Source organism: Balaenoptera ricei, chromosome 14 (assembly GCF_028023285.1).
Source record: "Balaenoptera ricei isolate mBalRic1 chromosome 14, mBalRic1.hap2, whole genome shotgun sequence".
NCBI lineage: Eukaryota > Metazoa > Chordata > Mammalia > Artiodactyla > Balaenopteridae > Balaenoptera > Balaenoptera ricei.
Genome location: NC_082652.1, coordinates 20,073,038 through 20,096,513, shown reverse-complemented (window position 1 = coordinate 20,096,513; position 23,476 = coordinate 20,073,038). Strand labels below are relative to the sequence as shown.

Sequence of the window (23,476 nt, the reverse complement as noted above, 5' to 3'; positions counted from 1 at the left end):
TCTGTATGACAGTCTCTAGGTCCATCCACCTCACTACAAATAACTCAATTTCATTTCTTTTTATGGCTGAGTAATATTCCATTGTATATATGTGCCACAGCTTTATCCATTCATCTGTCGATCCTGCCAACACTTTTACTTTACTCAATTGAGACCAATGTCAGACTTGTAAGGTAATAAATTTACGTTGTTTTGAGTCACTAAATTTGTGGTAATTCATATGAAAGCAATAAAAAACAAATACAGAGGTCCTACAAGAGCCAGGCTATATATTTATATTTAAGTATTTCTAAAATGAATTTAACCTTGTGATTAACAGCAGCAGCAGCTTCCAAGGGATCCCACCACACACCTGAGGCAAAAGCAGCCTAATAGAGAAGCAGTGACAGCAGCAGGTCACTGCCCCACACTTGGGGTAGAGGGGGATTTGATCTACTGTAGCAGCAGCATAGCCTGAATGGGAATGCATCCTCCTGTGGCACTAGTCCCATCAACATTAGTCTAATCTGCTAGCATCTGCTGTGCCAACAGGCCCAACATATACAAACCCTCCAACTCAGTAGCATTAAGTGAGTCAGGCTCAGTGTTTCCTGAAACTCATATCCAATGGCACTGGAAAGCCCAGATATCATCTACTGTTATGAAAACATAAAAAAACAATAACAGAAGACTGGGAACTTCAGAAAGAAAAGGGGAGCAATGGAATGGGTGAAAACAAATGGGGTAAATATAAGAGACTATCATTAGCCTCATGAGTTTCTTAAATTCTATATGATGGTCAAAGCAAAAATTATGACACCATCTGATGTGGTTCTCAATGTAAAGGAAATACTACAGAAAATCATACTTCAAAACTGGGGAATATTAAGAGACCTAAATGGAAGTAAAATTTCGAAACTTCACTTGAAATAATAAAACACTGATTCCAGTAGGCTATGGTAAGTTACATATGTATAGTGTAATGCCAAAAGCAACCACTAAGAAAACTATACAAACAGTATACACAAATGATTATAAATAAATTAGATTAAAATGGACTTATTAAAAAATGTTTAAGTAACCCACAAGAAGGCAAAATAAGAGAAACACAGGATTGAGAAACTAAGGTAAAAGACAAAACAAAAAATAAAATGGTAGACCTAATCTTTAACATAGCAATAATTACATTAACTGTAAATGATCTAAATAACCAAGTCAAAGACAGAGATTGGAAGAGTAGATGAAAAAATCACAAGCATGATCCAACTATATACTGTCTATAAGAAGCTTACTTTAAACATCATGATATAGGTAGTTCAAAGTAAAAGGATGAAAAAGATATATCATATGAACATTAATCAGAAAAAGCAGAAATGGCTATATTAATATCAGATAAAGTAGATTTCAGAGCAAAGGAAATTATTAGGGGTAAAGAGGGTCATTACATAAAGGTAACAGGAATAATCCACCTAGATGACCTAGTGATACTAAATGTGTGTGCACCAAACAACAGAACTTCAAAACACATGAAGCAAACACTGAAAAAGGTAAAAGGAGAAAATTTTAAATCCACAATTATTATTTGAGACTTCAACACAGCAATTTATAGAACTACCAGAGAGAAAAATCAGCAAGGATATGGAAGAACTGAAAACATCATCAATCAACAGGATATAACTGACATTTAAAGAACACACTCAATAAAAGCAGAATACATATTCAAGTGTCCATTCACTCATATACCATACACTGGGTGATAAAAAAACATTAGCAGATTTAAAAGAATTAAAATCATAGAGAGTATGTTCTCTAGCCATAATGGAATCAGACTAGAAATCAATAACAGAAAGACAACAGGAAAATCTTCAATCACATGAAAACTAAACATCACAATTCCAAATAACTCATGGGTAAAAAGTCAAGGAAAAATTTTTAAATGCATAAAATAAAAGAAAATGGAGATATAACAAGATCAAAGTTTGTGGAATGAAGTGAAAGCAATGCTGAAAGGGAAGTTTATTGCACTAAATTGGGAAAGAAAATATTTCAAAGCAATAATCTAATTGTCTATATTAAAATAGTAAAAACGGAAGAGGAAAAAACACTAAACAAGCAGAAAGAAGTAAATAATAAAGATGAAACAAAAATCCATGAAACTGAAAACAGGAAAATGGGGGGGGAAATCAATGAAACAAAAGGCTGGTTCTTTGAAATAAACAATCTAATCAATAAAGATGTAGCAAGACTGATAAAGATAAAAAGAGAGATTGGCACAAATCACAGATATCAGAAATGCAACCAGGGATCCCATGACATATCCTGCAGGTTAATAAGGGACAAGTTATTATGAACAAGTCTACACTATAAATTCAAAAATGTAGATGAAATGGACCAATGCTTCTACACCCAAAACTACCAAAACTCAGCCAAGATGAAAGAGATAATCTCAATTTTCCTATAACCATTAGAAACACTGATTTTTCATTTAAAAACTCCCAAAAGAAATATTCAGGCTTAGATGTTTCACTTTTACCCAAGACTTAAAGAATTAACACCAATTTTACATGACTTGATAAGAAATAGAAGTAGAGGGAACAGTTCCTAATTAATTTTATGAAGCCAGTATTACCTTGATACCAAAACCAGACAGGGATAGTATAGAAAGAAGAAAACTACAGACCAATATTTTTTATGCAATTGGCTGTAAAAATCCTCAGCCAAATATTAGCAAGTTAAATCCAGAAATATATAAAAAGAATAATATACCATGACCAAGTGGTACTTATTCCAGTTATGCAAAGTTGGTTAAATATTTGAAAATCAAACAATGTAATCCACCATATCCAATAGATTAAGGGGGAAAAGTCATGTGATCCTATCCATTAATGCAGAGAAAGCATTTGACAAAATCCAATCCCATTCATGATTTTAAAAAAAGAAGAAAAAAAACTCCAAGCAAACTAGGAATAGAAAAGGAACATACTGAAACTCATAAAGATGATCTACAAACAACCTATACCGACATTATATTTAACTGTGAAAGACTGAATGCTTTCTCTGTAAGATCAGAAACAAGGCACCGATATCTGCTCTCACCACTTTTATTAAATATATTACTGGAGGTTCTAGTAAGAAAATAAAGCAAAAATAAATAAATACGTAAATTTAAAAGTTAAATTTTTAAAAAGTTTATTTAAAAGATAAAAGGACTATTCCTACTATGTTGAATAGGAAGGAATATCTCCTACTGAATGTTGAATAGTAATATATCCTATTATATTGAATAAGGAAAAGTAAAACTGTCTATATCTGAAGATGAGATGATAATCTAAATGGAGAAAATACCAAGGAATCCACAAAAAGCTTGAGAAATAGTATTAGTTTGTAAATGTTTTAGAGTACAAGATCAACACAATTTTATCAAATTATATATTAATAATAAATGTGTAGAAGCTTAAATTAAAAATATGTGATGCCATTTACACCTGACCTAAATAAATACTTAAATATAAGCCCAATAAGACATTTATAGGACCTCTATACTGAAAATTACAAAATGCTGATGAAGAAAATTTTAAAAGTCCCAAACAAATAGGGAGACATACCTTGTTCATGGATTAGAAAACACAACATAATAAAGATGTCAATTCTCCCCAAGTTAAGAGGCTTAACACAATTACTCTTAAAATGCCCTCAAGGTTTTTGTGGATATAGACAAGCTTATTCTAAGATTTATATGGTAAGAAGAGGCTGAAGAATAGCTAAAACAATTTGTAAAGGAAGATTAAAATGGGAGGAATTAATCTACCCAATTTCAAGATTTTGCAGTAATGATGGAGGGTAGATACATAGATCAATGGAATGGAACAGAGAACCCAGAAATAGACTGACATAAATACATTTAACTTGTTTTTGACAGCAGTGCAAAAGCTATCAAGGAAGAATAGACTTTTCAAAAAATGGTACTCAGTTGGACATCCCTCGACAAAAACAAACAACAAATGAACCTTAACCTAAACCTTACACACCTTTCACAAAAATTAAATCAAAGTGGATCATAATCTTAAACGTAAAAGCAGGACATTTTTAGAAAAAAAAATAGGAGAAAATCTTTGGCATCTAGAACTAGGTGAATAATTCTTAGACTTGACACCGAAAGTATGATCAATAAAAGCAAAAACTGATAAATTGGATCTCATCAAAATGAGTTAAAAATGCTTCATAGAAGATCCTTTTAAGTGGATGAAAACTCAGATTATACAGTGGGAAAACATATTTGAAAATCCCACATGAGACAAATGACTTGTATCTATAATATACAAAGAACTCTCCAAACAACTTAAAAAAATCCAACTAGAAAATAGGCAGAAGACAGGAGCAGACATTTCATGGAAGAGAATATACACATGGCAAAGAAGCACGTGAAAAGATGTTCAACATCGTTAGCCATTAGGGAAATGCACATTAAGACCATAATGAGATATCAGAGAATAACTAAAATTAAAGTATAGTGACAACATCAAATGCTGGCGAGTACGTAGAAAAATTATATCACATCACTGGTGGGAAAATAAAATGGTTTAGCCACTCTGAGAAACAGCTTGACAGTCTCTTTTAATCCTAAAAGTAGATTCACCCTACAATGCAGTAATTGTACTCTTGAGCATTTATCCAAAAGAAACAAAAACTTAATGAAGTTCCCACAGAAACTTACACAGAAATGTTCACAGCAGTTTTATTTCTAATAGCCAAAAACTGGCAACTACCCAAGTGTCTTTCAATGGGTGAATGTTGAAACAAATTGTGGTAAAACCTTATGATAGAATACTACCGAGCAACAACAAGGAACAAATTATTAATATATGCAAAAATTGAAATGAACTTCAAGGGAATGATGCCGAGGGAAAAATTTTAAAAAGCCAATCTCCGAAGATTAAGTAATTCATGATTATGTTTACATATTATTCTTAAAATAACAAAACTGTGGAGATGGAGAACAGATTAGAAGTTGCCAAGGGTTAGAGATGGTGGTAGAAGGTACAGCGGGGGAACTTTGTGAGGTTTTTGTGGTCTCAGTACAAATAATACAGCAATCTCGGTTTTAATCCCGAAAGATTTTTAAAAGCAATTCCTAATAAGAGGTGTCCAGATATTTAGCAATGGCAGCAGATTAGAGGTATAGCTCCCCAACATGACAACTTCGAAAGAGATCTATACTATCAATACTAATTTAATGCGTATGTTAATTTAAAAAAGGCCAGTCACAATACTTAAATGGTACATATCTTAACGATAGTATTCTGGGTATCCAGCTATACCAGATGGACTAGCAGGATTTTCTGTACATTCAATCTTATTTAAGACAGTAAATCTTATAATAAGACAGTTAAAAAAAGAAAAAGAAAAAAAACAAACCTCAACTACAGTTGGATATTCTCATAGGAAGATGAGGTGAAAATATGTAGCAGCGGTTCAAAAACTTAAGCAGTGGCACCTAAATTTGGCTGCACATTAGAATCATCTGAAGCACTTTTTAAAAACCCTCACACCGACGGCTGGTCATCCTAGACCAATAAAATCATTTTAAATCTCCTCAGACGATGCCAATGTCTAGCCAGAACTGAGAACCAGCGGACTAAGCAGAAGGGGATGTTTCTACAAAGATCTCTTAACAGTAAGTCCTTTCACCCAATCAAGATTTACCTCCCCGCAAAGGGGTAAAGAAGGCTAGATGTTGTCCATACTTGCTTAGCTTTAATTAGCACTTGTGACTTGCCCAAAACCTAGATCATGTTTCCCCTAAATTTCATGTTATGCCCTAAGTTTTTCAAACCCAAGGCTAAGGGGTTTGCCAGGATGAGATTTTAAGTGCTCACACAGGGGAAGTCCCTGGCAAACCAGGACAGCGGTCACTCTACACTGAAATGTAAAGCATCCTAAATAACCCTGCCACTGCTCCCAGATACTAGTCTGTGCCAACCAGTGGAGAAAAGGCATTCTCCATTACTACCACAGCAAATGCTACTGTACTTACCTCGGCTAGTCCCTATCTTTTCCAGGCGCCACTCCCCTTCACCTGCTGGTGGACGCTTTGGCCAGCTGACAATGCAGATATTTTCAAACTTTAAGGTGAATAAAAATCATCTGGAGGGCCTGTTATAACAGAGATCACTGAGCCCCCCAGAGTTGCTGATTCCATAGGGATGGGACCGGGCCCTAATACTTGAATATCTAACACATTATCCGGGGACGCTGGTAAAGCTGGTCAGGTAAAGCCTGGTAAAGCTGGTCAGGAAAAAGAAACCCGACGTGTCAGATCATAAAGTACGGAAGGGCAAGCCCGCCGGCAGGCCAAGCCCAGGGGGACCGGGGTCCCCAGCCCTACAGAGCCAACGGCAGCCCGGCTCGGGCGCCCCTCGGAAGCGCGGGGGTCCCCGCGGCCGAGCCTGCGCCCCCGGCCGGCCCCGGCTCCCCTCTGCCCACCCTGCGCGCGGGGGCTGGAAACGGCCGCGGAGAACCACGGCGGGGCGGGAAGGGGGGCTCCAAAGAGGGTCTGGCGACTCGAGTAGCTCCGTTTCTCGGTGGGCTCAGCGCGCGCCGTGGGGGAAGAAGGGCGGGGGTCCGGGAAGAGGGGACGGGCGGCACTCACGTAGACCGGCAGCGGCCACGGGTAGACGGCGGGCTCGGCTCCCACGGGCGACTCCAGCCTCAGCTCCAACTTCTCCCCCATGTCTTCGCGCGCGGCCCCCGCACCAGGCTAGTCTGGCGGTTGGGGGAGGGGCGGGGCGCCGCCGGCGGGGGCGGGGCAGGCGGGCGGGCGACTGAGGGGAGGGGGCCTGGCCTGGGCCTCAGCCGCCGCCGCCGCCGCGCTCCCGTCCGGCCCCCGGCTCCCTCTTGGTGGTCACAGGCCCGGGGCCTCCAGCGCTGCCGCCAACTCGGGCCGGCGTGAGGCGAGCACAAGGAGCCGGGGCCGGGCTGAACCACTCACTCGCGGCGCGAGCGCCGTCCGCCCCGTGGACTCCCACGCACGCACGCACGCACGCACGTCTTCGGCTGCCCCCGCCCACCCCCACCGGCCCGAAGTGGGGACCCGGGGAGACCCCTCGGGGCCTGGGGTGGCGAGTTGGACTCCCGCCCTTGACGTACCGTGACACCCCCCCCCTCCCGCCCCCACCCCCAATAATAAGACTGTAATTCCTCATTAAATATGACAGCCGGAACCCCGGCTTCTGTTCACAAAAATGCCGTGTATTTAGCCTATGCTAGGCACCAGACCCTGGACGCCCAGGACTGGCAAAAAAGGAAATGCCCTGCCCTCATGGCGCTGCCATTTTAATTGGAATAGTAGTGACAATGGTCAAGGGAGAAAATAACGTGTCATCACCGCCACGGGGATGGTTAATCTCATGTGCGCACTGCGTGGGGCCCCGGCAACCACAAACATTATTCCAGACGTGGCCAGGAAGGTATTTTTCAGAAGAGATGAACACTGAAATTGGTCCACTTTGCGTAAAGGAGATTGTCAATGCCGCGGCGTGGGTGGGCCTCGTCCATCAGTTGAAGGACTGGAGAGAAAAATGAGGTTCCCTAGAAAGAGGGACCTGTTCCTCCAATGGCCTTGGGACGTCAGCTCTTCCCTGTGTCTCCAGCCCAGAGTCCTGCCCTGACTTGCCTGCCTCACGGTCACATGAGTCAACTCCTTAAAACAAAACTATATATGTAAAATTACTGAATATATACAAGCCTATTAATTTGTATATGTGTGTATGCATATTATATATATGTATACACATATGTTTATATGTGCGTGCGTTTGTAGTATATGTGTAAGTACTATATACAGTATACATACAAGCCTATATATTTGTGTGTATATAGTATACATATAAATGTGAACATGCTGTATATATACACACACCCATATATTGATATATGGGTGTGTGTATATATACAGTATATGTACACTGTATGTATGTATACAGTGTATATTTATATATAGGTGTGTATATATGTTGTATACCTGTATGTGTATATGTTTCTAAGTATTATATGTATATATGTATATACTATTTATACACACTTGCATATGTATTTATATGTGTATGTACATGCGCATATTTACATATGGGTGTGTATGTGTGTGTATACATTGCATATATGTATGTGTATATATCTTATATATCTGATATATGTATGTATATATACGATGAATTTATATATACAGTACATATATATTTTTATGCTATATGCTTTTATATGTAGGTGTATATGTGTGTCTATATGTATGTACGTGTATGTATTGCATATATTATATGTGTATGTATGTATACTGTCTATATACACACCTAAATATCTTTGTGTGTATATATGTATGATATATATGTACCTAGGTGTGTATATTGCATATGTTATATGTATGTGTACATACTGTATATATACAAACTATGCATTTTATATGTGTGTATATATGTATGTGTGTATTGTCTATACTATATGTGTATATGTGTGTATGCATACCGCATATGTACACAGCTGTATATTTTTGTATGCGTGTACATATGTACGTGTGTGTGTATATACACACACACACCCTATGGATTCTGTTTGTCTGGAGAACCCTCACTGATACGGACACTTATGACAATTGAGTACCTGCTCTTTGCCAGCCAGGGAGCCAAAGGCTTGTCCTTTCGGTGTCTCCCTTAGTGTCACAAGTCCCAGGAGGGAAGGTGATGCGACTCCTACCAGTTGAGGTGCCTCAGGGTCAGAGAGGTGCACAGGGCGGCGGGGGGCTGGAGCCTGGTGGAGCCCAGGTGGAGTTCTAGCAGCAGTACAGCCTAGCAGTCCCACTTCCCCGGGTGCTTCTCACAAAGACGCCGATGGAGACGGGATCTGAAGGAGGGGATGAGGAAGCTTCCGTGGGTCCGCAAGCCCAGACCAAGGCTGACTCGTTAAGGGTGTTAGAGGTCAGGACTGTGGTTACCCTGGGGGTGGGCTTACACAGAGCCATTCACATTCTGAAAAAGCATCCATTCTACTTTTGTTTGTATGGTTACCCCCCTCGCCCAAATCTTTTAAAAACAGATTCTCTTGGTTGCTGGGAACACACACGGGGAAGTTGTGTGTGAGGGGGTATGATCCAGGGGACAGGGAGGATAAACCCCCCACTCGTAGGGCCAGGAGTGGCTCAGCTTTGTGAGCTGAGGATGGCCCACGAGGTCCCAGAGAGAAGGGTCCCTGCTCCGTCCCTGCTCTGTGCACCCCATTCCCAGCCTGAGAAGCCCAGAGCCACCACCCCCCCGCCCCCGCAACACACACACACCGGGGAGGAGAGCCAGTCACCCTGGCTCCCAGGCTCCGGCTCCAAGGCTCCCGGCACTAGGAGCTATTTTCAGCTTTCATGCCCTAGGACACGGCCAGAGCTATTGTCTCCGGAAACTCTCTGTCTCTCGCCCGCCCTCCGTCCCTCCCTCCCTCCCTCCTCCGCTTCTTCCCCTCCCGCTCCATCTGTCCTCCCCTCCACCCTGCATTTCTACACAGGATGGCTCACAGACAGCTGCTCCCTGTGCCCACCTGCCACCATTCGATGGATGTTAAAGCAAGCCCTGGGGACTTCCCTGGAGGTCCAGTGATTAAGACTCCGAGCTTCCACTGCAGGGGACGCGGGTTCGATCCCTGGTCAGGGAAATAAGATCCCACATGCCGCACAGCACGGCCAAAAAAAATAAATGCATAAAAAATAAAGTTATAGTGATGAAACAGCCCTAGTGGTGCAAGGATGGGATGTATAGCTCTATGGTATAGAATAAAGGTCCAGAAACAGATATATGAGAACTTGATATGACAGAAAGTGGGGAAATTAAGGAGTTTTCAATAAATGGCATTAGGACAATTGCATATCCATGTGGGAAAAAGTAAATTAGAAAAAAAAAAAAAGCAAGCCCTGGTCAGGTGTGACCTTGGGCCCAGGGCCATTGGCACACGTTGTCATGTGGGACGTTCTTCCTTAGACTCCTCCCTCCCTCCTGTGTCACTGTCACTTCCTCCAGAACCTTCCTGGACTCCCCTCCACAAGCCCGGGGTGTGCCCTCACCCGCCCTGGATCACCAGGATTCCAATCCCGGCCCACCCTTCCCCGCCAGGTAAAGAACTGTGCATGGTCAATAAGACCGTAGAGGTCATTGGCCATTGCTATCGCAGCTGGAATTGTTACTGTGTTTAGATAGGGTGACCAACACCCGCACCCAGTTTGCCCAGGACCGCTCAGGTTTGAGCGCTGGAACTCTGGGGAAACCCTCAGTCCCAGGGAACCCCAGAAGGCTGGTCAGCCTATTTAGGACGGATCTTTCACTTGATCTCCCAACCCCCGAGAGCCAGAAAGGGAATCTCCCCCCTCCTTCCATTGTAACCTTCATTCATTCATCCACTCATCCCTTTATTCAACTCCTTTATTCAGCAAGTATTTATGAAGCATCTACTACACAGCAGACACTCTTCTAGGTGCTGGGGACATAACAGCATCCCTGTCCTCAAAGAGCTCACGTTCTAGCGAGGGCAGCAAACAGTAAACTGAGAAGGTGTGATTTATTACATGGGCATGATGTCTCAGAGACCACTGCAGGGCAGGGGAAGTGGGAGAGGAAAGGGGCAGTTCTAAATGCAGGCGCTGACGGGATTGGGGCAGACCTTGCCCTGGGCCAGGCTGGTTGCTTCAACACAGCTGTCCTCGCCCAGAGCCATCCTGCCCCCGCCTCACCCAGTTCTTCCGTGATGTGTGGGGAAAATCTGTGGTTGTCACAACTGGGGGGGAGGGGCCCCTGGAATCAAATGGGTGCGGCCAGGGATGCTGCTAAACCCCACACAGTGCCCAGGAGGGGCCCTCAGCAGAGGATGACCCACCCCGAATAACCCCAGTGCCGCGGGGGAGACCCTGCACTAATATTATTCAGACCCGCTGGTGCCCCCAGATTCCTGCACAGGCAGGGACTCTAACCGGGTCACCTCTGTATCCCGAGGTGACCTAGAGTGGGGCAGCCAGGAGGGCCGAGATGAGTATCGGGGGTGAAATGACACATCTCTGTGCCCACTCTCCCCGCCGCACCCCAGGGGCGATGGCCTCTATCTCCTCCCTGTTCAGGTAGCTTTTCCCTGAGCCATTTCTTCTTGTCAAGGTCCCTGTCGCAGGTTGGGTTCCCCGAAGATGACGTTGAGAGCAAGGATTGGAGTGCAGGTGGTTGATGTGAGACGTGCAGGAACAGATACAGCTGCCATAGGGTCCCGCAATTCCACTCCTGGGTATAGATCCGGAGAAAACTCTAATTCAAAACTATACATACACCCCTGGGATTTCCCTGGTGGTCCAGTGGTTAAGACTCCGTGCTTCCAGTGCAGGGGGCATGGGTTCCATCTCTGGTCAGGGAACTAAGATCTCACATGCCGTGTGACAATAAAAGAAGAAAGAAAGAAAAAAGAAAGAAAGAGAGAGAGAGAGAAGGAAAGAAAGAGAGAAAGGGAGAGAAAGAAAGAAAGGAAGAAAGGAAGAAAGAAAGAAAGAAAGAAAGAAAAGATACATGCACCCCAATGTTCATTGCAGCACTACTTACAATAGCCAAGACATGGAAGCTACCTAAATGTCCACTGATGGATGAATGGATAAAGAAAATGTGGTACATATATACCATGGAATATTATTCAGCCGTAAAAAGAATGAAATAATGCTATTTGCAGCAACGTGGATGGACCTAGAGATTATCATACTAAGTGAAGTAAGCCAGAAGAGAAAGACAAGTATCATATGATCTCACTTATACGTGAAACCTAAAATACGACACAAATGAACTCGTCTACGAAACAAAAACAGACTCACAGACATAGAGAACAGACTTGTGGTTGCCAAGGGGGAGAAACAGTGAGGGAGGGTTGGATTGGGAGTTTGGGGTTAGCAGATGCAAACTATTAAATATAGGATGGATAAACTACAATGTCCTACTGTCTAGCACAGGGAACTATATTCAGTATCCTGTGATAAGCCATAATGGAAAAGAAAAAAGTTTTATTTATAGGTTCCATCCCTAACTGAGCTGGCCCATCCCCTCCCATGGTTCTAAGTGCAGCCCGAGGCTGCAGACTTCCCACCGTGGTCTTCAGCTCCAGAGCAAGCCACCTGCAAACCACCCACATCTTCCCAGGGGCTGGCAACTCTCCTTTGCTACTGATTCCAAGACACATCCAGATAGCAAAAATGTGACCCTGAAAAGAAACTCAGGCACGTTCAAATCAGGGAAATAACATTCTTGTCTCTGTTCAGTACTCGCTTAATTTTAGAATAGCTTAGAGTTACAAAAAAGTTGCAAAGATCTGTACAGACTGACAGAGTGCCGTGGACCCTGACCCAGTACCCCTATGGCCAACACGTTAGTACCTTAGTACGACATGTTTATCCAACTAAGGAACCAAGATGGATACATTGTTATTAACTAAAGTCCACACTTGATTAGAATTTCCCTTGTTTTCCCCTAACATCCTTTTTCTGTCCCAGTCTCCTCTGGGCTGTGACATTTCTCAGACGTCCCTGGGTTTTGATACCTTGAAAGTTTTGAGGAGGACTGGTCAGGTATTTTGTTCCTCAATTTGTTTGTCTGTTTGTTTTCTGATGTTTTCTTATGGTTGGTCTGGAGTTATGGGGTTTGGGGCGGAAGACCCAGACTGAGATAAAAATGCCATTCTCCTCAGGTCACATCAAGGATACACACCATCAACGGGACTTATGACAAACGATTTTACCCTTGATCACCTGGCCAGTATCGTCTTTTTTTTTTTTTTTTTTTTTTGCTGCATTGGGTCTTCGTTGCATGTGGGCTTCTGTAGTTGTGGCACGGGGGCTCAGTAGTTCTGGCTCCCAGGATCTAGAGTGCAGGCTCAGTAGTTGTGGCCCACGGGCTTAGCTGATCTGCGGCACCTGGGATCTTCCCGGACCAGGGCTTGAACCTGTGTCCCCTGCATTGGCAGGCAGATTTTTTTCTTTTTTTTTCTTTTGCAACCAAAACTTTAATCCCAAGGATTCTCACAAAACATATTACAAATGACAGCATGAAAAAAAAATTGCACAGTAACTCAAAGTTCAGCTCTACAATATACTCTTAATCTGGCAGGACATTGGTATCTTGATAATCTCAAATTTCCAAAAAATATTACAAAGAGCTATGTATTCATGTACAGCAATCACAGAGGGGACTTATGACCTAACTCAAAGGTAAACTAACTTCCTTGAAACTTCTTAGATTCTAAACTCCCTGGACAACCTCTTGGCCGGTGTGAAGACTAGTGGAATTTTTAAACCTCTAATCTAGGGTAAGGGTGCGGCTTTCATTTTTACCTGCTGGCTTGTGTTCACAGCACCTTTTAAAGACTGCTTGCTTAACTACAGCTGCATACCATATCCCAGCTACAGAAAGTCTTTTCAATGTTTGCCAGTGTTGTTTCCATAATAGTAAACATCACACTTTAGGTGGGCAGGAGTTAGAGTTTTATTATCAGCCTAGGCAAGACCAAAAATTCAAAGCAAATTCAATTTTGCTTAAGGGAACATTGTAAGGTAACAATTCTTCATATTACATGCCTCATAGGACCCATTTCAAACCATAGAGAATGACACCTTTATGTGTCACTGTCCCAAGAGGCAAACAAATGTGAACAACTAAAACATTTAAAAAGTGCACCAAGCTTCGGAAGTCTCAAACAAAACTTGAATTTTCTGTACATACTCCTGTCAAATGAAGTTATTGCCTGTACACCACTCCTCTTGCAAAGTGGCCTTCTATTTCCTTTCATTTGACCTAGATCGGCTAGGAGACCTAGAGAAAGATCAGGACGGCTTGTGATTTCTCTCCTGGGACAGTGATCTCTCTCTTCTCCTGTATCTAGAAAGGAACCTGCTCTGGCTGACGGAGAAGGCTCTCCATCTTGGAGATGTGTGGGAGGTGGAGGACTCCTCCTCCGATAATCATCTCGAGGGCGACGACCCCAAGAAGGAGGCGGTCACGATTTCGACTTCTCTTTTCCCCATTCGACAGGTCCACTCTTACTCCGCAGCCACATAGTGTTCTCCCATCTAGTTCTCGGACAGCATCGGCTGCATCTCGGGGATCTTCACATTCAACAAGAGCGAAGCCAGGAGGGTTTTTAGCAACCCCACACACTTCAGAGTGGTCCATAATAGCCTAAAGCTCGTTCCAATTCAGCCTTGTTACCACTGTTTCCAAGATTCCCTACATAAACTTTACAGTCCAACGGACAGGAATCACGATGCAAGACCCTCGCGGCTCCTGGGTTTCACGGGCCACAGGGTGGTCCCGGGCCTCTAGAATCTGGCAGCTGAATCTGCTCGCGCAAGCTGTCCTGTGGGGATGCGTTTCCCCCTATGTGTCCAGCCCAGGACCCTGCTGTCTCGGCCCGGCCTCCCGGGTGAGAGGGTGAACCCCAGCTCCCTGGAGCAGACACTCAGAGCCCTGGTGACCGGACTCACGGCTGACGGGGCTGGAGCGGCGGCTGGACACGTGTGGCCAGCCTGGTGGTGTTTGGCCCCGTCTGCAGTTCCAGTTCCAGCTGAGAAAGAGCCTCCCTGTGTTATTTTCTCCCGGTTGTGTAAGGATCCCCGGTGTCATTTGACAGAAATGTAGATGGTGTGTTCTTTCTCTCTTTTCTCCCTGCTTCCTCTCCTCTCTCTCTGCCTCCCTCTCTCCCTGTCCCTCTTTCCCTGTTCCGCTCTCCCTCTACCTCTTTCCCTCTCCCTCTCTCTCTCTCCCTCTCTCTCTCCATCTGTCTCTTCCTCTCTCCCTCCCTCTCTCCCTCTCCCTCCCTCTCCCTCTCTCTCTTTCCTCTCCTTCTCTCCCTCTCCCTCTCTCCCTCTGCCTCTTTCCTCTGCCTCTTTCCTCTCCCTCTTTCCTCTCCCTCTTTCCTCTCCCTCTTCCCTCTCCCTCCCCCTCTCTCCCTCCGTCTCTCCCTGTGCCTGTTTCCCTGCCCTTGTTTCCCTGTTCCGCTGTGCCTCTACCTCTTTCCCTCTCCCTCCCTCTCCCTCTCCCTCCACCTCCTTCCCTCTCTGGAGAGGGAAGGAGGTGGAGGGAGAGGGAGAGAGAGCAGGAGAGGGAGGGGGAGAGGGAGAGAGGGATAGAGGGAGGGAGGGAAAGACATCTCTCCCTCCCTCCCTCCCTCTATCCCTCTCTCCCCCCTCTCTCTCCCTCTCCCTCTCTCCCTCTCCCTTGTCTCTGCCTCTTCCTCCGTCTCTCCATCTCTGGGAGGGAGGAAGGGAAATGGAGAGACGGAGGGAGAGGGAGAGTTGGAGGGAGAGGGAGGAGAGGGAGGAGAGGGAGGGAAGGAGAGGGAGGGAGAGGGAGAAAGGGAGGGAGAGAGGGATAGAGAGAGGGAGAAAAAGTCGTCTCTCCCTCCCTCCCTCCATCCCTTCTCCCACCCTCCCTCTCCTCCCTTTCCCTCTCCCTCCGTCTCTCCATCTCCTTTACTCCCTCCCAGAGAGGGAGAGACGGAGGGAGAGGCAGAGACAAGAGAGAGGGAGAGAGGGAGAGGGAGAAGGAGGGGGGAGAGAGGGAGAGAGAAAGAGGTCTCTTCCTCCCTCCCTCTCCCTTTCTCCTCCTTCTCTCCCTCTCTCCCTCACCCTCTCTCCCTCTCCCTCCCTCCATCAGTTTCCCTCCTTCTCACTCTCCCTCCCTCTCCCTCTCTCCCTCCCAGAGAGGGAGAGGGAGAGGGAGAGGGAGAGGGGGGAGAGAGGGACACGGAGAGGGAGGGAGGGAGACAGAGAGGGAAGCAGGCACCCTCTCTCCTTCTCCCTCTCCCTACCTCCTTCTCCGACTCCCCCTCTCCTTCGCTCCCTCCCTCTCCTCTCCCTCTGTCTCTCCCTCTCCCTCCCTCCCTCTAGGAGAGGAAGAGGAAGGGAGGGAGAGGGAGAGAGGGAGGGGGAGGGAGAGGGAGAGATGTCTCGCCCTCCTTCCCTCTCCCTCCCTCGCCCTTTCCCTTCCTCTCTCCCTCTCCCTCCCTCTGTCTCTCCCTCTCCCTCACTCCCTCCCAGAGAGGAAGAGATGGAGGGAGAGGGAGAGACGAGGGAGAGGGGGAGAGGGAAGAGGGAGAGAGGGAGAGAAGGAGGAGAGAGGGAAAGGGAGGAAGAGACCTCTCTCTCTCTCCCTCTCTCCCCCCTCTCTCCCCCCTCTCTCCCCCCTCTCTCCCCCCTCTCTCCCCCTCTCCCTTATCTCTGCCTCTTCCTCGTCTCTCCATCTCTGGGAGGGAGTGAGGGAGATGGAGAGACGGAGGGAGAGGGAGAGGGAGGAGAGGGAGCGAGGGAGAGGGAGAGGGAGAGAGGGAGGGAGAGAGGGAGAGGGAAAGAGGGAGAGGGAGAGCGGAGCAGGGAAACAGGGACAGGGAAAGAGGGAGGCAGAGAGGGAGAGGGAAACGGGGAGAGGGAGGGGGGACGGATAGAGGGAGAGGGAGAGAGGGACAGGGAAAGAGAGACAGGGATGGAGGGAGGGAGAGAGGGATAGGACAGGGCAAGAGGGACAGGGAGAGAGGCAGAGGGAGAGATGGAGGGAGAGTGAGAGGCAGGGAGGTAGAGGGAGGGAGGGAGGGAGACAGGGAGAAGGGCTGATGGGGGCTCCCTCCCCCTCCCATCCTCTGCCCACTGCTTTCTCTTTTTTCTGCTTCAACAAACACCAGGTGCCTTTTAGATCAGCCCTGAAGTCAACGTTGATGCTTGGACGGCCTGACCTCCCCGCTGCCTTCCAGCCCAGGACCACAGCTGGGAGATGAAGTCTGCGGGGCCCTGGGCGGCGGCGGCGGCGGCGGCGGCGGCGGGCTGCACAGGCACCTCCTCTGACGCCCAATCTCTCCTCGTTTACGAGGCAGCCGCCAGCTCCCCTCCCTGACTCCCCAAGATTTGGGGCCTTTTTAATATGTGTCGATAATGCCATGAGCTACTATTTCACTTTTCCACGAGGACCCATCTCCCGAAATGCAGTGGTTTTCAGCCTTGGCTGCACTAGAGAACCCCCAGGGAAGGGAGAGACGTCTGTACCTCCCTCTCTCTCCCTCTCCCTCCGTATCTCCTTCTGGCTCTCTCCCTGTCCCTCTGGGGTGATGCCCGATGAGCTCAGATTCGCAGATGTTCCCCCCATCCCCTCTCTGTGCCTTGCGTGGGGTCTGGGCCTTCTCACTGTGGCCCGGGTACAGCCTTGACATTCAGATATCGGTTCCTGCAAGGACACTTGCGTTTGGTCTATACCGCGTGTGGCTGCAGTCTGTGCTTCTCCCGTTTAGCATCTTCAGTAGATGGGGGCTGTGCATGAGCCCTTCATCTTCCCCGCAGACACCACTGGTGCTTGCTCGGCCTCGCGGGTGATGCGGGGGGCACGGGGGACAGTCCTGTGTCCCCACCTTCTTGGGCTGCAGACAGGCCACGTTGGTCCTGTGGTGACTGGGGGCTCCCAGGAGAACCCCACCGCAGACCCGGAGAGGTGGCCCCAGAGAAGGTGGCGTACGCCTGGGGCCGGGCCTCACCAGCCAGCCACGGGCCACCTGCAGCAACAGGCCTCTCGCCGTCCAGGGTCTGGGTGTTGGGGCCCCGTGGGGATGAGCTGCTGTCTGCACGGCAGCCGAGTTTGTATTGTTGAGCCCGGGGAGGCCCCTGGGTGGCTCCTGGAGAGCCTGGTCGCATTTCTTCCTGCCCTTGGCCTTAGAGCTCATCACGGTTCATGCCGTTTCTGGTTCCAAAAGGACCTGTGTTCATAAAGACCACGTGTTAGGACAGCACCAAAGTGTCTAGAAATCCGGGCCAGGAGGAGGAGGGAGGGGGATTGGCTGTGCCCGCCAGTGGCCTGAGAGCCCTGCCCGCCCACAGAGACCTGGCCCGGGGCCTGTGGGGAGGGCGTGGCCCATGGTCCCCAGCGCTGGCCGTCTCTGGGTTCCAGGAGAACTGCGCGATCCTCGGGGAGCTGGTAAGGCTGCAGGCTCAGAAGTCCCGCCTGCTGGGGTTCAGCACGCGTGCTGACTCCATGCTGGAGGTGAACATGGCCAAGACCAGCCAGGTGGTGGCCACTTCCCTAGGTAACCCCGCCTCCCCGAGTCCCACTGGGGACGGGGCTCAGGCGGACCTTGACTGGACGTGGTGCTGCCTGAGACCCCACTGTGTCAGCCCTTGGGGGTCGCCTTCCCCAACCCTTCATTCTGCCTCGAGGGGCGTGGGGTGGGGGGCGGCTGGGGGGCTGCCACAGGGACATAGCCGAGCCTCTCCCCTCCGCCCGCAGATGAGCTGGCCCAGAAGCTGAAGCCCCTCGGGGAGCAGGAGCGGCTGGGGGTCTGCCACAGGGACATAGCCGAGCCTCTCCCCTCCGCCCGCAGATGAGCTGGCCCAGAAGCTGAAGCCCCTCGGGGAGCAGGAGCGGCCGTGATCCTGGAGCTAAAGAAGGCTGAGTGCCAGAGGCGGGGCCTGCACTTTGACGGGCCCATCAACGTCTAGGACCTGCACTACTACATGAACCATGGGGAGGAGACGCGCTACCACGTGGACCAGTACCTGCTCAATGAGTCCTTCCCCATGCAGGTGGTCACGCGCGGGCGGCTGGGCATCTCCCAGGAGCTGCTGGGGCTGACCTTCGACCTGGAGGAAGGCGCCAACATGTGTCACGAACATGAAGATGTGAGGCTCTACACGGTCTGGGACGCGGCCTCGGGCAAGGTCATCCATCAGCAAGTTCTACCTGGACCTCTACCCTCGGTGCATGCGTGGGGGAACCTGTCGGCCGTGGGCCAGGGCTCCTCTGTGGAAGCGGGGCCTCACCCGCGTCCCTCCCCAGGGAAGGGAAGTCCGGGCACATGGCCTGCTTTGGCCTGCAGCCGGGCTGCCTGCAGCAGGATGGGAGGCGCCAGATCGCCATCGCGGCCATGGTGGCCAACTTCACCAAGCCTACGCCCAACCCGCCCTCCCTGTTGCAGCATGATGAGCTGGAGACCTACTTCCATGAGTTCTGGCAAGCGATGCACCAGCTCCGCTCCCACGAGGGTGCAGGCGAGGGGCTGCAGGCAGGGGGTGGGGAGGGCCCGGGCTCTCCCGTGGTCCTCAGGCAGGCCCTCGCCACGGGATTCTTCCACTGATGTCACCCCGCACGTGGCGACGCCCTCGGTGTCAGTTGCCATCATCAAACCCCACGCACTGGGTGCATAAACAACGGAAGTGGATGTCCTCGAGACTCTGGAGGCTGGAAGTCCCAGATCAAGGAGTCAGGACTGGTTCCCTGCAAGTGAAATACATGTATTCAAGAGTTGCCTTTGAAAAAGACAAAATAGAAGAAAGGAACGTTGCATGCAAGTCTGGTGACAGGCGGTGATGAGAACCAGAGGGTAGGCTCTGGGGCCGGGAGCACCGCGGCCTGTGAGGCCCTGGGGCTGCTGCCAGTCTCGGTGGAGGCTCAGCAAGTCCCAGTGACTTCCCAATGGGGGGGGGGGGCAGCTGAGCGTCTGGGCCCAGGACCCAGTGCTCGTTCAGTCTTCCTGCGGTCAGCCCTTCGCCCTGAGAGTGATGCTCTCACAGGCTGCACCGGAGCGCGTGGGGACACTTTACTGAGCTGTGCAGCCGTCACTACTGCCCTGTTCTGGAACATTTCCCTCACCCCAAAAATGTCCCTCACACCCTTAGTTATCATTCCCTCCCCTCCCCTGCCCCTGACAACCAGGAACCCACTCTGACTCTGTGGATCTACCTGTTCCGGACGTTTCCCCTCAGTGGGGTCACACCCTGTGTGTCCTTCTGTGTCTGACTTCTCTCGCTGAGCATCGTGTTCTCAGGGTGCATCCACGTGGCAGCGAGTGTCAGGGCTTCACACCTTTGCGTGGCTGAGGGCCGGAAAAAAGACAAACGAAAAGAAAGGCACGTTGCCTGCGACTCTGGTGACAGCCGGTGATGAGAACCAGAGGGAAGGCTGTGGAGCCGGGAGCGCCGCGCCCTGTGAAGCCCTGGCGCTGCTGCCAGTCTCGGCGGGGCACGGGCAGCGCCGTCCCCCAGGAGCTGCTGGACAAGCTCATCAACTGCCGGCTGGCCAACCCCGGTGCGGCCGGGCCGAGGGAAAGGAAAGGGGCTCCCGGACCGCCCGGCTGGAAAGCGTGGCCTGGACACAGTGCCAGCCCCCCGTCTCCTTCCTCCCGCCCTCCAGGCCTCTTCAACCTGCAGCAGATCGTCCTGGCCAAGGTGGACCAGGCCCTGCACACGCAGACGCCCTCGGACCCGGCCCAGGACAATGCCCGCCTCTGCCAAGAGATCCTCGGGGTCCCAGCCACGCCAGGTAGCCAAGCGCGCACTGGGCCCACCTTAGCGGTCGGTTGGCGGCTACTGCCCAGGTCAAGAGGATCCTCTGGTGGTGTGTGAAGGGGGACCGACTGACGGGCTCTGGCCGAGGCCCGCTGACCTCTGGCCTCTTCCTGCCTGGGTTCCTGGGCTGGTCCCTCCAGCTGTGGCCCGCGGAGTCCGAGAGTGGGGTGGCGTATCTGCACGTGCTTTCTGGAGAGCCTGGAAGAGGCAGGAGAGGGCTTCATACACTGGACGGAACGCGTCGACGAGGTTTGCCCGTGCGTGTCGGTGCGGAGATGCAGTTCACTCCCTCGTGAGCGCTTTAACGCGCGCCCTCCCCGTGCTGGAGGGCGAGCCCTGACTCATCCCTCGGAGCCTCGGGCAGCTGTCCTTGTAAGAGGCTTAGGGGTGAACCCTCGTGAGCTTCAGCAGAAAGTCGGCAAAGATTGATTTCTGTCCCTCCACTGAGTTGCCCGCAAGGTCCCCGTTTTCTAGAAGTGTTGGGCCAATACTCCCTCTGGTGGCAGGGGACTCAGACAGGGCTGCTTTGAGGCCCCAAGCTCTGGGCTCTGGGGAAGGGGCACGGAGCGGCCAGGGGGCCGGGCAGGAGCCTCTCCGGCGTGTGTCCCAGGGACCCACCTGCCTGCGGCCTTCGGCCACCTGGCAGGAAGCTACGACGCCCAGTCCTGTGGCTACCTGTGCAGCGAGGTGTGCTCCGCGGACACGGTCCACACACGTTTCAAGCAGGAGGGCGTCCTGAGTGGCAAGGTGAGAGGCCGGCCTGCCGTGCAGACCAACACGGAGGTCCTTGGCCTGGGCCTAGATGCTTGTGCCGCCCGCCTGGGCCTGCCAGGCTCTGAGGGCCCTGCCCTGGACCCCCTGCTCCCCTGCCCTTTGTTGACTCACAGCAGAGGTGGCCACACCCACACCCTCAGTGAAGGGGGTGCTCCACCCTCCTGCAGCCCCGCCCCCTCTCCTCAGGTTGCCATGGACTACAGAAGCTGCATTCTGAGGCCAGGGGGCTCCGAGGATGCCAAGGGTATGGTGAAGCTCTTCCTGGGTTGTGACCCCACGCAGGACGCCTTCCTCCTGAGCAAAGGGCTGCAGGTTGAGGGCTGCAAGCCGCCGGCCTGCTGACGGCACGGGGTTTTGCCCCCTCAGGCGGGCCGGGTGCCTTAGCGTCCCGTTGGGGCGGGGGAGGGGCCGCGTGTCCTCCCAGCCCCTGAGTCCCCGGCTGCCGGCCTAGGCCAAAAGTCTCCACCTGGAAGTGTCTGGAGAGCCTGGCATCAAGGCTCCCCCTTGTTGCACTAATGCAATCCCTTCCTGGGGAGCTTTCCTGGTAACAAAACGGTTCTTTGAAAACGCAGCCATTAATAAAAAGACTCTACTCCTGGTCTCTGCCTGCCGTCCCTTCCAGCACAGGAGTGGCATGGGGGCCGTCACACTGGGGGGAGTTCTGACCTTGGTCGGGGATCAGCCCTGGGGCCGTGGTGACGCGTCTGGGTCACTGGGAGACGGCTGAGCTGTGGGGTGAGTTCAGACGGGGATGGTGACCCGCAGCCCGGCCGGGCAGGCTCTCCAGTGAGGGGGTGTCAGTTTCCTGCCGGCCTCTCGCCCGTCACTGTTGGGCATCTCGGGGGCTGTGATTGGCTGGAGCTGGTTCTGGCGGTGGGGACAGCTGCGGGAAGCCCGGCTGTGGCTGTCCCTGTCCCCGTGTCCTGTCCTCCTGCTCACGGCCGGCCGGCCGGCTCCCTCTGGTCATCGGCAGCTGCTGAAGTCTGGACCACAGCAAGGGGCCGCCTTCCTGGGTCCTAGCGATTCTTCCCAAAGGCCTTAGGGATGTGTTTTGGTGGCAGTAGGAATTCGGAGAGGGTGCTGCACCACTGGAGCGGTAGGGTGGCTCTGGACCGTCCCGTGTGTCCTTCCCTGGCCTTTGAGCTCCTCGGGAGCCCTGCCTCCGGCCCTTCGCCCCCACAAAGGACGCCAGGCAGCGGAGCGAGGGCGCGGGCGGCGCCCCGACCTTCTCTCCGTGGCCCAGGCGGGCAGGCCGTGCCACGCTCTGTCCTCCCCTCAGCCTGCCCGCGCGTTCTCACCCGCCCTAGGCCAGTCGGTTGTGGACCAGGCTGTGATGTCTGCCCTTCTGCAGACCCGGCTCAGCTCCCTGCACCCACTTCTGTGCCTTCTGTGTTCTGGGCTGGTCGCAGGCCCAGAGCCGGTGGGCAGGCACCCCGTGGCCGAGAGGGCTGTCTGTGTGAATTCCCTGGGGCCTGAAAAGGAGCACAGCCGGCCTTCCATCAGGCACCTCTCGATGGATATGGAAGGGGCGTGTCAGGGCCTGGGGGCTGCTCGTCTTCCCGTGCACAGAGCCCCCAGATGGTCCCCGTGCAAAATCCAGGTGTGGCGTTGGCACCCCAGCCGTGTGCCGGGCAGTCCGTGGCGGGCGCCACAGGCCTCGGGCTGGTGGGCCACAGGGTTCCCGAGCGGCAGGTCAGGACTGAGAGGGTGAGGCCTCTCCCTGGGTCCAGGGCCCAGGCTGACGCCGGCTGGAGGCCCCTCCGCTCACCGCCCGCTCCCCCCAGCCCCTGCCCTCACGTGAGCCCCCAGGGCTGAGCTCAGGTGCTGCGTGCCCAGGCTCTCCGGCAGCCCAGCCCGTTCCCAGTCCTCCGTGGTCACTGAAGGACTGGGAGGCAGGTTGCCCCACAGAGACTGCTGTTCCCCGAGCCCTGGGCAGGGGGCAGGGAGGACGGGCACAGGGCCTGCAGGGGTGTGGGCGCCGGGGCGGCCGGAGCAGCTCCACACAGTAAGTAAGAGCAGCTCACCAAAACCAGTGCGTTTCTCCAGCCGCCCCGGGACCTGAGCTCAGGTCCTGGGGCAGGAAGGGGCAGCAGTGCACCTGTTAGCTGTCACTGGGGGTCGACTGTGGCCCGGTGCCACCTCTTAGATCCTCCCCCGTCCCCTTCCGGGGTTGTGACCGGACCCCTGCCAATCGGGTTCTCACTCCTCCCCATCCCCTACGCCTGCTCCATGAAGGTGGAAGGAATACATTTTTAAAAAGGTTGGAGCCTGGGCTTCCCTGGTGGCGCAGTGGTTAAGAATCCGCCTGCCAATGCAGAGGACAAGGGTTCAAGCCCTGGTCTGGGAAGTTCCTACACGCCGCGG

General features: G+C 51.1%; 1 protein-coding gene and 1 pseudogene across 3 annotated transcripts in view; one reads left to right on the top strand and one right to left on the bottom strand.

The window, feature by feature from the left end:
- LOC132348188 (unconventional myosin-XVIIIb-like) overlaps positions 1-6,947 on the bottom strand; it is a 102,590-nt gene extending 95,643 nt beyond the window's left edge. For all 3 annotated transcript variants that reach the window (XM_059895490.1, XM_059895489.1, XM_059895488.1), the window contains exon 1: positions 6,629-6,947. In XM_059895490.1, the coding sequence (XP_059751473.1) occupies positions 6,629-6,709 (81 nt within the window). In that variant the 5' untranslated portion in view covers positions 6,710-6,947. The remainder of the gene's footprint in view (positions 1-6,628) is intronic.
- Positions 6,948-11,179: 4,232 nt separating this feature from the next.
- On the top strand, positions 11,180-21,454 carry LOC132348077 (thimet oligopeptidase-like; annotated as a pseudogene).
- Positions 21,455-23,476: the final 2,022 nt, after the last annotated feature.